General features: G+C 42.5%; 1 protein-coding gene across 1 annotated transcript in view; it reads right to left on the bottom strand.

Moving 5' to 3' along the window:
• The window catches only part of HGFAC (HGF activator), a 113,408-nt gene extending 102,807 nt beyond the window's left edge, over window positions 1-10,601 (bottom strand). Inside the window, exons 1-2 of the mRNA XM_063457726.1 lie at window positions 10,411-10,601; window positions 9,158-9,239 (exon numbers count right to left, since the gene is read on the bottom strand). Coding sequence (XP_063313796.1) covers window positions 9,158-9,239; window positions 10,411-10,479 — 151 coding nt within the window. The 5' untranslated portion in view covers window positions 10,480-10,601. The remainder of the gene's footprint in view (window positions 1-9,157; window positions 9,240-10,410) is intronic.
• Between the last annotated feature and the right edge of the window lie 5,094 nt (window positions 10,602-15,695).

Genomic DNA, 15,695 nt, shown 5'->3' with positions numbered 1-15,695 from the left:
ACACCATTACCCCCCCTCACACCATCACGCCCCTCCCTCCCAGTATCCCCCCACGGTATTACCCCATCCCTCTCAATATTCTACCCCTCACAGTATCACACCACTGTCCCACACACTATTAACCCTCTTCTCTTACAGTGTCATCCCCTCACACAAACCTGTCACCTTCCCTCATTCACAATGTGACTACCTCTTACACACTATCATGTCCCCCACACACTGTCACCCCCACGATGAAGTGTCACCATACTCACACAGTCAGCATCCTCACACACTGACAGCCTCCCCTTTACACTGTAACCCCCCACACACACTTTCAGCCCCTTACGCATCCACACTAACATTAATCACTCTTTTTAAAAAAAATATTTAATACATTCTTTAAAACATTAATCACTCTTAATCTTGTTAATCTCATCCCCTCCAAACTCACCTGCCCTCGCTCTGCCACACTCGCCCTGTCAAATTAACCACCCTAATTCTGTCACACTCATCTTCTCTCACTCTGACACACGAAATGCAACCCTATTATTTTTTCACTTTGGGTGTTAGTGGGGCCTTATGTGGGACCCTACTCCTAAGCCTACCCCTAACCCTACACCAACTCCACTCCTACCCCTACACGTTTAGCCATTTTTCAGAAGTCCAAAGCACTTTGGCACTTCCGAAATTCACCATCTCGGCAATTCGGTTCGGCATTACGAAATTCAGCACTTCGGAAATTCAGAAGCATCAGAATGTTTGAATGTCCGAAATTTGGACCAAACCAAATTGCACATGTCTAATGCATATTCTTGGTGTCTTAGGAACTGAAGTTTGGTGCAGCAATCCAAGAAAGGACTCATCAAATTCATGAACTCAGAAAAATATGCAAGGAACTGCAATTCACAAAATCCTCAGAAAGTAGAGTATTCTGCCAAAATTGTATTTATTATCCCAAAATAAAGTGCATAGGTAAAGTAATATACACAGCAAGCAGTCGCATAATGCATTGCATGCCTCGCGAAACGCATGAGACCAATATACTGCACAGAGAAGGATTAACCTGCCACGGAGCATCAGGCAGATAGTTTGGGACTCCTTTTTCTTTCTTCATATAGAGATAGTGAATAGGGCCAAGCAAATTCATGGATTCTGAGGCCTATGTGCCCTAGTAGGCCACCTAGGTTCATCTTATGGTTAATCCTGCTCCGATGCCTAATGTTCTTTTCTGAATTAGGTGGAATCTTAGAGTCCACCAGAAGCCAACGTAACGATTGCCAAAAGGGTAAGAAGGACTGCTGGTAAGGAAGATAAGCATGAAAGCAGCATTTTGCTGTGTATTTTGGCATTAGTGAATCTGAAATGTGTTATACAGCTCAGGAACACTTATGTAAAAATAGCAACTAACTGAATGACTGTGCTCTAGAAAAAGCTACACAGCTTTATAGTCTGTGATCCATTACTCCGCACTTTTACCTGACACGCCATTCAGCATTTTTAGAGGTCAGAAAAGTTATTTTAATATTTTGAACTTTTGAGGCAATTTGTGAGAGAACTACTTGAGAAGCAGAATGGTCTAGATGGCTTTGTTCACATTATTTCACAAACAATTAAGGGTACGGATTTGCTGGTTGCTGTAATAAAACCGTTAACGTTTTTGAGACAGTCAGGTAAATCCGTAAAAAATTTGCTTTACTGCATTACTGGGCAGAACTAATTATGGCTTGCTCTCCTGGTCTGGTACATTAAATATAGACTGCTGATATGACCGTCTCAACATGAATAATAGAATACTATATGCTACGATACTTGTGCACACGGTTCATAAATAACATTCAACAACAAGATTGGCTTTCGCTCTTAAAGGGAACTGTAGAATTTGCAATATCATTTTATATCATGTTTAATTCTCCTTATAATGAACAGATATGTATAAGTGAGGAGCCTGGAGTCTGTATGTGTACGGAATGTGAACATTCTGTTAATAATGTATATGTACAAACTGGGTTTAACCACTTTGCTGCCAGTGGTGTAAATTTACCTCTAATCAATGAGCAACAATTTTGCAGAAGCCAGATGCGGTTAAGCCACCCTTGTGAAAACTTTCAGGCCCTGCGGGACCGGGTTTTCCGAGGGACCATTATTGGAAGAGCAGCTACAGGGTACTCCAACCATCATAACCACTACAGCAGGCTACAATGGTTATGATGGTTGGAGTAATCCTTTCTTTTAACTTTAAAAGCAAGGTTAACATAAGTTGTAGGCGATTTCCAGTGTTTTATTTAATGGTATAAATTCCAGAGAAGTGACAGGTACCCAAAATGAAAACATTCAGGAACTCATCTTTAACACAGAAACAGATTTAATTATACAGAGACAAAGGAACACACAATATACTCACAGTGATGTTTGCAATACATACATTGTAATGATAAAATATAAGTATTCACAGGTTTCTGACTCTGCGTTTCATGATTAGGATTGACCCTTTATCAACAACTACGACGTAATCTTCTTAAGTGAGTGTGACTTCTATTCATAATGTCAATAATATTTCTAATACTATTTCTATTTACCAAAATAACAGGTTAATTCCTTGATACATTACAGCCATAATCAAAATAACACTTGTTTCTGTTCTGTTTTACATTTTGTATTTGTATTTTTTTTTTAATTCTTTATTTTTGTAGTGCTTTGCAAATTTTACCGATTAACAGAGACATTGTAATTGGTATCAGACAATATTAACTGGTAGAGTACATTACATGTCTGATTCACTGCACTTTTTTTTTATTATTATTACATTATAACATCAAGATATTCATGCTTGTGAGATGTATGATAGGTGATGGTAGGTTGCTAAACACAAGCTAAGTATGCTGAGAGAGGTTAGAAAGGCCCTTCAGAACGTTTGGACCTTTTGATTCTAAATTCAAGCTTATCCTTCTTATCTAACCAAGGAGGTGGGATGTCGATTTAATATTCCCAGGGCACCCTTAAACTTATAAACATGAAACATAATGAGGAATTATCTGCTTAGTTAACTTCGAAGAGAGGTAGTCTACGCTGAAAATACACACCGCAGTTTAAATGCTAAACAATGCTGTTGTTAGCCTACTGGGTGCTGGTAGTTGGCTTCTGAGTTGGAAGTAGTTCCATGTTTCCCTACTTGGTAACATGGGGAAGCCTATGGGCTATGAGACTAGCAGGTAATACATTCATATGGGTCTCAGAGAATAAACATAAGAAAATACATATGAAAAATGCCACTGGTTAAAAATGAGTTGGAAGGCATATATAGCCCCAGTCCTTGTGGCTGACTGGTTGCGAAGTGCTATCAGTTCAGCCAATGCCGACAGGTAAAGTCCCGATAGTCAAGAAAAGTGCTTGTGTAGTGTTGCAGGCATTCAACATGTGGTGAGATGCTACAACCTAACGTGCTAAACATAAGGCTGGGATCTATATGTTAGATTAGGCAAATAACTCAGACTAGTCAACAGAAAATTAACTGGACAACTGAATAATAGTCATGCTGCATCAGCGTGGCATTGATTAAAGATTTACATATAGTGTGAATTCTGTAGTGCCGATCAACGCTGGTTTTGCACCTCTGTGGTAAAGTCCCTTTGCTGGGTATGACAGTCCCCTGAGAGGATATGGATGCAGAGGGCCCCATGCGTGGCAGTTCATTTAGCCGATACCCTGTCACCAGGCTGGCACCGAAAGGACCATGATGGTGTTTTCCGTTCCCCGAGTGTCCCCTTCGCCGGCCCCGGGCGTCGGTAGGAGCCCACGTGTTGTACCCGCTGGCTGGGTCGCTCACACCTCTGCATTCAGTATCCCAGTAGCTGGCATTTGTGGCTTGGTGTCTGTCATGCTCCCTCTTGGGGTGCGGAATTGGCCTCCTCGTGGCCCTCAGACCGGAATTACGGTAGTGAGTATTGGTCTTCTTGATGGCAGAAGGTCGTGCGAGCCGCCCTTCGTTGTTGCATACTGGGCTGTTTGGTAATCTTCTGCCTAGCCCGGCCAGTCGTGGAGTGGTGAACTTCAGGAGGTGAGTGTTGAGGTGAGCTATCACTCTGTCTCCTCTCCCTATGCTGGCTCTGTTTGGAAGCAAGTCGTAGCCAGAAATTAGCAAAGATCTCATCCAGCCGCTTCATGGTTGTTTGCATCAGACCTCGTGTTGGGGAGGCATGTAGTGCGTCCGCCATTTTGCCTGATGTTGCAATGTAGGCTTCGGTGTTTCAGGTCGCTAGTGGGGTTTCAGATACCCTCTTAGTGGGAAACTTAAGCCAGTGTGCAGATGCCGTGATAACCCTCAACGGCAGGGGGGCGACAGGAACCCCTTCCACCTCTATGTGCCCCAGCAGGATAGTCAGCAGAGAGACCGTCCGTTTCTTCCCAGCTGCACCTACGGGTAGGCCTCAGAGAAGCTTCAGGGTATGACCTCCAATCGAGTAGTGAAATGCCTTAAAACATGTCTCTCGTGAAGGTAGAGTGTCTCTAGCAAGGTCGGTGCTTGTTTTCTCGAGTGGAAAGTCATTATTTTTGTGTAGTTGTATTATCCCATCAGGAGCTCACTCTCTGTGCGACTGTTCAGCATGGCAGTCAAGCCCTGCCCCTTATTTTTTTTTTATTTAGATAGAACAAACGTTAAGAATAAAACGTGGGACATTGACACTAAAGAAGTGCCCACCAATAGGAGAAAACAAACAAGCAATAATAAATGAAAAAAAATGTAAAAAGAGAGAGGGGGAGGAAAAGGATCTACTAAGTGCAGAAAGAGTCTTCCTATATAAATCTAAATGAGAGAACTGTAGAGTAGGAAGGGTAAGTTCACAAAATAGTGTTAAGTGATTAGACCTGCACTCCTCCCAAAAAATTCAAACTAAAGAGGTAAATGTATCTAAAAAAAAAAAAACTTTTAAAATTTTAGGTAAATGCTAGATTTGACTAATAGACGCTGTAACACACTAACACTGAGCCGCAGTGAAAAGTAACACTGGACAGTTTAAAATGCAAAAATATAACAGTCAGAAATAATGTAAACTGATATAAGTAGCAAGTGGTAAAGTAGCTATTCTGAAGAAAGAGATCACACACCTCACTGCTATCATGGTAAAAAGCCTACAGTAACGGCTATTGGATGTACCCTAATGTGCATTCGAGGGCACTACTTAACAAAGACTGTCCACACACCTCACTGCTATCATGGTAAAAAGCCTACAGTAACGGCTATTGGATGTACCCTAATGTGCATTCGAGGGCACTACTTAACAAAGACTGTCCCTCGCCGCCAACCAACCTCCGACAGACAAATGCAATATCTAAATAGGAGTATGTGGAACAAAACCACAAGAATTGTAGAACCAGCTCAGTGTTAGCGTGTTACAGCATTTGTTTTTGTTTTTTTATCATTTTATTGCTTGTGTGTTTTCTCCTATTGGTGGGTACTTCTTTACTGTGAATATCCAACGTTTTATACTAGCAATTAATGAAAAGTTAAGTTTGATTTAAATTATTGTGCAGTCAACTAGAACTGAATTAGCTATCTTTCCACGAATATCTGATTAATTAAACCATACCAGCATTATTTGTTTCGTTCACGTTTTTTGATACTCAGTAATCCTCCTATTTTTCTCTCTTTGTGCTATTCATCCCCCACTTTAGGAGGTTTTCTCAGTATCGGCTCCCTAGTTTATTTTTTTTTTCATTTCTGCTCTTTTTTTTTTTTTTGTTAAACGTTAAGAATGATCACTAGTTATTGATTGTGAACAACGGAAAACATTTTTTAAAGGTTTATTTTAGTTGACATGCAAAGCCTGGCATTCAAGTATACGCCAATGCTGGCAAAAATGCAGAGCGCGCATGAGCACATATAATGTTCAATGTCCATTCAATGCCCAAGTTCACACTTGCATGTAACAAGGCAGTGCAACAGAAGTAAGTTTGTTTATTTATGTATGTTATTAACCCAAGTTCTTGACTAATAAACAAGATTATGTTGTTGGAACAAAAATCAACCTGTTAGCCCATCAAAGCAAATTAAAGGATCACTATAGGGTCAAGAATACAAACATGTATTCCAGACCCTATAGTGCTAAACCCACCATTTAGGTGGCTTGCCCACCCCCTTTGTGACATCATGAAAATGGCTGTTTTTTTGCCAGTTGGCTAAAATCAGCACAGGGTCGGGGCTAAATTTCGTTTTGGCCAATCAGGACCTCCTTGTAGAGGAATCAATGCATCTCTATGAGGAAAATTCTGCGTCTCCATGCAGAATGTGGGGACACTGAACGGCGGGCTGCTTACTGTGCAGCCATGAGGCAGGAAGCCCCTCCAGTGGCCATCTAAGGAGTAGTCACTTGTAGGTGTGCCTACGGGCAATGTAAACACTGCCTTTTCACTGAAAAGGCAGTGTTTACATGAACAGGCCTGAAGGGAGCTATTTTACTCACCAGAACAACTACATTAAGCTGTAGTTGTTCTGGTGACTATAGTGTCCCTTTAATAATTGTTTCACAGGTAGGATACATTACTGTATTCTAAAGAAGCATGATTTGGCCCAGAAACTGAACCTTTTATCCTTCCGTCCCCACTACTTTGACCCATAACCCTCCAGCATTAGACGCAAAGTTGCTGGAAAACATTTCACCCCTGACCCTCCAACAGGTTCAGATACCACCAGCTACAGGCATTCTTAAAGGGCATCACACAACACCAGCTGTATAGAGATCTTACTCCATTTGAAGCTTTATGCATGGATCTTGACCCACTAGTGTATGGTGTCTCATAACTTTATGCTACCCTGCAGACACAGTCTAGGCAGATGCCACCATCCGTTTTTGGAAACAGGCAAGAGGCCCTGGGGAAGACATTCTCCGGAACTCAAAGGCAAAAAAATGTGCAACCTAATACATGATTGTTCCTTGTCTAGTAAGACACAGGAAATGGCTGATAAACTTCTCTCCCTATGCTACAAAACGGTTTAAAAGGATGCGTGTTATAGACTCTTCATCCACTCCACTTTGTCGGAGGTGTAATAACACACAGAGTACGACATTAAACATCTGGTGGGATTGCTCCTAGTTACAGATCTTCCTGCTCAGCTCCCTCGAGCGCACCGGAGTGATGCCGGGAGCCGTAATATGACGTAAATTACATATAATTTGTATTAGACAATGTGTGTGAGTGTGTTAGTATCAGGGTGTCTGTGAGTGTGTCAGTATCAGGGTGTCTGAGATTGAATGTGTAAATAAACACAGACTAAGGTGACCAGATAAGGAACCACCTGGCCTGCGAGTCTGTGCACGGGGGCTGTGCAGGATATTGCTCCAAGTTGCAGTACAGGCAAGGACACAAGCAGGAGAATCATCGAGGATAAGCCAAAAGTCAGGATAAACGAAGGTAAGCCAAAGTCAAGGGTGCCAGAGGTCAGGACACACGATAAGAATAAGCCAAGGTCAAGAGCCTACTGAAGAACACTGGATCACAAACACAGTAACCAGAGTCAATGAACTTACACTGCCCTCAGGGAGAGGCAGTGTCTTATACCTGGCTGATTGGGCATCAGCTTCAGGTGGGCTGAGATTGATAGGAGCAGCCCCAGGTAAAATCCAGCCCCCTAGTGCTGCAGACAAGGCAGGATAGGACATCAGGCAGAAACATGAACTGAATTGTGGCTCAGAGACTAGACAGCAGGACTAAGGCAGCAAGAGTTCAAATCTCCTTCTTGGCACCTGTGGAACGGCCATGCCTGGCTGTCTGAATGGCACGGTGCCAATCGGGACACCTGGGACCCTGCCTATTTTGGATGTTTTAATACCTTCATATAGCTCTTCAATATTGATTTCCGTTTTTAGGCGGGATGTTTATTCTTGACGTGTATGTTAAATACGCTTTAATTTTTCCCTGCTGAGTACGAAAGAGGGGTAATACGCATGAAAGGACATAGCAACTCCAGATGGGTGGACTGTGATGGAATGGGTCCCAGTGTGGATCCTTTGGATGTGAAAGCAGTCCTGCCTTCTCCGTAGGTAGAGTCAGGATACTAGTTGATCCAGCAACTGTATTACACCTAGGATTAAAGGTAACGTCTTACCGGGCCTTAGCATGGCCAGCCTTAACGTACCAGAGAATAGTCAGAATACTTGCCAAGGTCAGGGACACAGAATAGGACAAAACGATGATGGAAAGCCAAAAGTCAAGGGTACCAGAATACAGGGAAGTCAAACAAAGCCAAAGTCAATAACCAAAAATAAACGCTGAGGAACACACACTTGGACAACCACTAAGGGAAACCACAACAAAGCAATGAGGAAAGGCAAGAAAGGAGTTTAAATAAGTTTCCTTTTAATTCGATTGGCCGTACCCGGCCTCTGACCCCAGAGCGCGCGCGCGTCCTTTGTGTGACGTCATACGCACGTTGACGTCGTTAACACTGCGTGTGGACATGGGGCTACAAATTGGTTTGCAGCGGCCGGCATCCTTCAATATGCCGCAGGAGTCAGACACCACAGTACAGGGCTGCCGACCAGCATCTCCACCAATGCCCAGAAGGTAGTTATCCCCAGAGACAACACAAGGTGAGGATGAACATGTGACAGGTAGTTCTCCCCCCCTGTGTTTCTGGAACCCAGATACACCCCTGCACAACAGTTTTCTTGATTTCAGTTTTTAACAGCACTGAATACATTATTCTGATCCTGTGAATTCAGACATAAGACTGCTGTATAGCTAAAAGTTTCATCTAGTGCCTGTATACATAAACACCTACTCATTTACAGTCAGAGTAGCATATTTTATTTACTTTTACTTTTTCCAATACAGAGCAAACCACAATAGCGAGGGCAGCATATTTTTGAAGCAAAAATATAATTATTATATACTATACAATGGGAGGTAAGGATGCCAGACAGAGGCGTGGGCCACAAGGGAGTAGTAATAAGAGGCAAGCTTACATGGCAAACATGAGTTTCCTCATATTGGGGAAACTTTTCTGGTGTGCCTAGAAGTGGGACAGGATCCTGAATTCAGTCCTGTCCCACCAAATCTGGCCCTGTTGGAAGGTATGTGATTACAGATATTGATTGAATTTACCTTTTTCACCATTATGTTTTTTTCTTATAATTATAAAAATAAATATAAGTTTTGAAGGAGATATCTTTATTCTTACCTGGTCTCCTAAAGCCAACAGGTCTTTGGTGATCATCTGTGGACATTCCATGGAATCTTGGGTTCATGGGTTGACCTCTGTTCTAAAATTCACATTGGTTGTATTAATATTCCCCCAACTATAACACAACATAGTTTGATTCCAAAGGTGACCATTAAATACGCCAGTTCACACCTTGTGTTTTATTTACAGATTATCTCACTTCAGATTTAAACAATAACCAGTAAATGATGGAGACTGTATATTGGAAGCACACATTTTAGACCAAAAACATAAAACCAGAAATTATTTTGCTAAAAGAGAAAAAAGTGAAATTTTACATTTTGATTTCAGTTGTTGATTACGATTACAGCATAAAAAGATGTATTTAATAAAATCCACCTTGATCAGCAAGTTGAGAAATCTATAAGGAGGAATATATTTTCATTACAAAGCAGTGTGAAGTAAAACATGCAAACCATATCAGGCAATCAGCGACTTGGCACACAACCAGATATACGTGAGTTAAAAACCTGAAATCTTGAAACATCTGCCTGATGATCTTTACAGTAGTTACCCTGAAACCATTTCCTATCTAAATATGAATGAGGGATTGTGGGGTTTGGTCTATTCACCAGCAGCTGTGATCATTTATATTTGCTCTGTTTTACTAAAGGATTTATAGTAATTCTTGTGGTAAATTCATTTCTTCTTCTTTTTTGCTTTTTTTTTCTATACATATTTTAAATCATAATTTATTAACATTACAGCATGAAACATTCACAAGGGCAAACAACGGTACATAGAACATTACATTGTAACGTTTATCAAGAACAAGAGATTCTGTACCAAATTTTGTGGTCTAATGATGCGCTTCTGCGTCGCTTTCGGAGACAGAATGCCTCGATGTACCATTATGGAAAGGCATTTGAAATTCAATAATAAAAAAAAAAAACAGCTATGTGCATTTAAAAAAAACATAAAACTATAAAAAATAGCTATTGGGAATAATAATTAAGCATAAAAATGTCTGGTGACACAGCAGAAGTAAAATAGTGTCACATTTCCAAAGCTCATGGTTCAAACCAACCCCACTTATGGCCTGTAAGTGTCTACATCAGACGTGGACACCTACCCTACCCATAAAGAATGTGACACAGAGATTCTATATACAACAGTACTTACAAAGCAGGTCAAACAGATGGGCAGACATTAAAAGAACAGACAATAACGTTCCTCCCACAATAGTGTTGAATTAGCTCTGTAAGACTTACCACTGCTCCATATGTTTGTCCAAAATGAAACAGCAATGCACAGGCTGTGAGAACCACTGTGGCTCCCATTCTGTGTCCTCACCTCTTCCAAATGATGTTCTCTTGAATCAAGCTATGGACATGCAGGCTAATGCAAACATGACCCTGACTGCACGCTTTGTGTTTCATAAGCAGCAGTAAATTTCTGTGAAGGTGTCTAGGCCACCCTCCCTTCCCCCGCAGCCATTTATAGGTGGTCACAAAAATCTCAGTTGATGATTAACTATGTATTAGTGAAGAGATCATGGGCCAAATTATATATGCACTTTGGACTAGTGTAGGACTTTCTCTGACTCTGAGATGAGAGATTATCCGTGTATTCAGTGATAAACACCTACCTTTTTCCATATATATTGGACATTATTTGTACTGGTAGTATTTGCGACACAGAATGGTATATCTTTCAGATTTCAACTAATGCGTAATATTGCTTCTAATGTAAAAAAGAGCTGCTTTGAGGAATGATTATTGATAGTCCCAAAAGTGAGCTATTCATTTATACTGTAATATTCTGTTATTTTACATTTAGATGCAGGGCTAAAACATCTGCTACAACCGACATTGAAACAAGTGTAAATTGTTACTATTATTACTCTTGATATGCAGTATAACACACACATAGTTACAGTCCTCGCATCTATCCTGATTTGTTGGGACATTCACGAATTTCGGGTCCTGTCCTGCCGTCCTGAAGCATAGTGCGAGTGCATCTTTAGAGACGCTTGCGCTATGTTCAGGGTCTTCGGACCCAGCAGAGAGCAATGAAACAATGCTCCAGTAGGCCCTCAGTTGACAGGCCATATGGTCATGGGCGTGCGCAGGAATTTTTCCAGGGCATAATTGTAACGACATCCATGCTTGGTCCCTTTTTGACAGTGTCATGAAGGGGAGGAGCATTGTCATTATCACATAAAGCCAGGGTGAATAGCGTTTTCACAACTATGGTGTCAGGAATATACGTTTGTATTCCTCACACTATAGTGTTCCTTTAAGCAAATTAAAGGAACATTCTGGTCACCATAACAACTTCATCTAAATGAAAATGCTATGATGCCAGGAAGCCCCTGGGTGCTCTCTTTCCTTTAAGGGGTTAAACCACTCTCAAATGGTTTAACCCCAAAGGCTTCCCCCAGTTCCAGATTTCCAGGTCGCTCAGTGGTATTCGGCTTTTGAAACGGAGTGTCAGGAAGTGCAGATTGACGTCAGGCATGGGTGCTGCAGATTGGCTAGAGTGATCAATTGACGCTTTAAGCCAATCACTAGTTCCCGGTTCATAAAAATGTTTAACTTTTTTATGAATGGGGAGCTACTGATTGGCTTAGAGTACCAGCTGACCGCTCTAGCCACTCAGCGACACCCCTCCCCAGCGGCCCTCTGTGCTTTCTGACACTCAGTAGATAAAAGTGAACACATTAACATTGATATTTTTTTTTTACCTGGGGAGATGAGAAGGTCCAAAGTTTCCCTGCCACGCCCAGGTGCCAAAGCCTTATGATGTGGTGTCCAGAATAAAGTGGAGGGTTCACTTCACTTGTCCTTCCTGCTCCAATCTCCTTTTCTTCTCCTTCATTTGTCACAGTCTTCTTTTTCTTCTGACACTGTCTTATATCCTCCTTGGCTCCTTCTGCTCCTTTACTTTTCTGCTACTTTCTGCTTATTGTGCACCCCTTTCTGCTCCTTTCTCTTTCTGATCCCTTTCTGCTCCTTGCAGACCCTTTCTGCTCCTTCTCCTACTTTACCTTTGTGCTCCTTCTGATTATTTCTGCTCCTTTACCTTTGTGCTCCTTCTGTCCCTTTCTGCTCTTTACAGACCATTCCTTCTCCTTGCAGACCCTTTCTTCTCCTTGTTGACCCTTCATGCTCCTTGCAGATCCGTCCTGCTCCTTGCTGCCCCTTCCTACTCATTTGTGTTCCTTTGTGCTCCTTCTCCTACTTTACCTGTTGTGCTCCTTGCTGCCTCTTTCTGCTCATTTCTATTCCTTCTCCTTTCTGCTCCTTCTCTTACTTTACCTTCTTCTCCTTTCTGCTCCTTCTCTTACTTTACCTTCCTGCTCCTTTCTGACTCTTCCCGTAGGCTGTCTCCCCCATCCCTTACTTACCTGATCTATAGGCTGTCTCCCCCCATCCCTCACTTACCTGATCTGTAAACTATCTCTGCCCCCGTGCCTTACTTCCCTGATCTGTAGGCTATCTCTGTCCCCCATGCCTCACTTCACTGATCTGTAGGCTATCTCTGCCCCCCATGCCTCACTTCACTGATCTGTAGGCTATCTCTGCCCCCTCCCCCCCCCCATGCCTCACTTCCCTGATCTATAGGCTATCTCTACCCCCCATATGCCTCACTTCCCTGATCTATAGGCTATCTCTGCCCCCTATATGCCTCACTTCCCTGATCTATAGGCTATCTCTGCCCCCCATATGCCTAACTTCCCTGATCTACAGGCTATCTCTTCCCCCCCTATGCCTCACTTCCCTGATCTGTAGGCTATCTCTGCCTCCCATTTGCCTCACTTCACTGATCTGTAGGCCATCTCTGCCCCCCATATGCCTAATTTCCCTGATCTGTAGGCTCTCTCTCCCCCCATGCCTCACTTCACTGATCTGTAGGCTCTCTCTGCCCCGCATGCCTCACTTCACTGATCTGTAGGCTCTCTCTGCCCCCATGCCTCACTTCCCTGATCTGTAGGCTATCTCTGCCCCCCATATGCCTAACTTCCCTGATCTGTAGGCTTTCTCTGCCTCCAATTTGCCTCACTTCACTGATCTGCAGGCTCTCTCTGCCCCCCATGCCTTACTTCACTGATCTGTAGGCTCTCTCTGCCCCCCATGCCTCACTTCACTGATCTGTAGGCCCTCTCTGCTCCCCATATGCCTCACTTCACTGATCTGTTGGCTCTCTCTGCTCCCCATATGCCTCACGTCCCTGATCTGCAGGCTCTCTCTGCCCCCCATGCCTCACTTCACTGATCTGTAGGCCCTCTCTGCTCCCCATATGCCTCACTTCACTGATCTGTTGGCTCTCTCTGCTCCCCATATGCCTCACGTCCCTGATCTGTAGGCTATCTCTGCCCCCCCCCATGCCTCACTTCCCTGATCTATAGGTTGTCTCTGCCTCCCATATGCCTCACTTACCTGATCTATAGGCTCCCCCCCCCCCATGCCTCACTTACCTGATCTGTAGGCTGTCTCTGCTGGCTGTATGTGTTGCTCCCCTGCGGATTCAGTCAGAGAGAAGCAGGGATAAGATACAGCTTCCTATCCCTGTTTCTCTCCATACATGGTATTGCACTGTATTTTCAATCTCACACGAAAAATAGAACAAGCTGAAAAATCAGGTGGGGGGGGCAAGTTTTTGTTTCTCTTTCAGGGTTGGTGGCTCACAAGGACGGCAGTGCCAGAGGAGATATTTGTTGTAGCCTTGGTGGTTGCTTGCTCCTCAAATGGTCTATGGCCTCACAATGAGGATGTGGTGATAGCCTAATGGAGGCTTGGTGAGAGGTTTTGAGCCGGAAGAGGGGCTCTTAGCCTAATTGGGGGGCTGGGCAGATGGTTCTGTCCCAGCGGTTAGTTCAGTTCCAACATGGGGATCCCTGAGAGCAAGCCAGTGCTGGAAAGGTTAAATGGTTAATCGTTAGTTATGCTAATTACAGTCTGGAAGTTATTTAGGGTTATGTTGACCCTGTATTAAAAAACATTGTGATTGCCTAATGTTGTCATAAGGTTCAATATATATTTAATGTTAATTGGAGGCAATTACTATTCTAATAAATAAAAATGGCTGTGGCCTTTTCTACCCACTACATCTGAGCCTTGTGATTTTGATTTACAGTAGACACGGACTGGTAGTCGAGGCTACAACTGTCAGGCATACAGAGATAAATCCAATGTTTCAATTTATCTTCCTCGTTAGCAATATGTGTCTTGGCTGTGCCTGGACTGAAATGGATTATCATGTTATTTGTTAAATCTTTAAATATAAATTGAAAAGATCCCAAAGCTTCACATGAAATAAAAAGGTTAACACATGTTTTAAGTGATTTTCAATGTTTTATTCAATGGCGGATATTCCTGACAATCGACAGTTCCCATTTAATAACTCTACAGAGTCATCAGATTCTCACCAACATGCCTCTCTTCATGCATCTCCCAATATACGACTATATATTATTACTAACTTCTCATCTCCAGCATTCTTAAACATTACGCATTTTACATTCCGCACTTGCCCTGGTTCCATTTACTCTTGCTATTGCCTACTTACCCCTCCTCTCCACCAGTCCATCAAACAGCTGTCCTCTACCTGTCCTTTCTCCACTTCCTCTACTCAAGGATGATAACCACCTGATTCTGAGATTTATCTGTCCTTCGATGGTTTTATAATGTTCTTGTGTTGTATATATTCTTTAATGGTGGTGTAATTAATGTGCTCTCTAATGGCTATTTTATTATATCAGCCCAGTCTGACTCCATCTGATGTTAAGGTTTCATGCTTTTTGATATGCTGTCCCGATGTCTTAAGAGTATCCTGTGATTTTATTATCAATTTGCTCATTAATAATTATATAATTACTAATCGATGTGATGCACTCTACATAAAGGCAGTGTACAAGAAATATTGAATAAAACAAATGTACTAAACTACAGCTGGTGAACATTAATAAGCAATTAAATGCAAATGTATTTGGCAAGTAATAGTCTCATAGAGCAAAATGTCAGCGTTCTGTAATAAATGTATATTTAATCAGTGTACAATAAAATGTTGGATCCTCATCTTACAGACCCTATCAAAAGGCGATGTCACAAACATGTATTCCTAACGCTATAGTGTTCCAACCAGTGTTGGAACTAACGGAGAGAGGGCCCTGGTGCAAGAATTTCCCCAAAGAACACACACTGCTCAGTACAACCACGCAAGGAGGCCCAAATGATAGATTCCCATCTGTAGTACAATTCCCCACAATGCTTTGCCAGCTAGGGATCTACCATTTGCCCATCCTTGTGGGTTTGTATTTAGCACTGAGCATTGTTTGTGTGTTTGAATGGTATCATGTTTCTGTATAGAGTATGTGTGTGAATGCAGGGGTGTGTTTGTAAGTAGTGTTGGCCTTTGAATGCTGAGATGCATTTGCTTGTCACGGTTCGCACTGTGCCAAGCAGACTGTCAGGTGTGGACATCACTTCTCAGGGCCTGGCTGGGATTGGACCTGGGTCTTCTTCATCCCAGTTAGTGATCTTACCTGATCACC

Source organism: Pelobates fuscus, chromosome 6 (genome assembly GCF_036172605.1).
Source record: "Pelobates fuscus isolate aPelFus1 chromosome 6, aPelFus1.pri, whole genome shotgun sequence".
NCBI lineage: Eukaryota > Metazoa > Chordata > Amphibia > Anura > Pelobatidae > Pelobates > Pelobates fuscus.
Note: the sequence above shows the minus strand (reverse complement) of the source record. Positions and strands in the feature narration are given on the sequence as shown.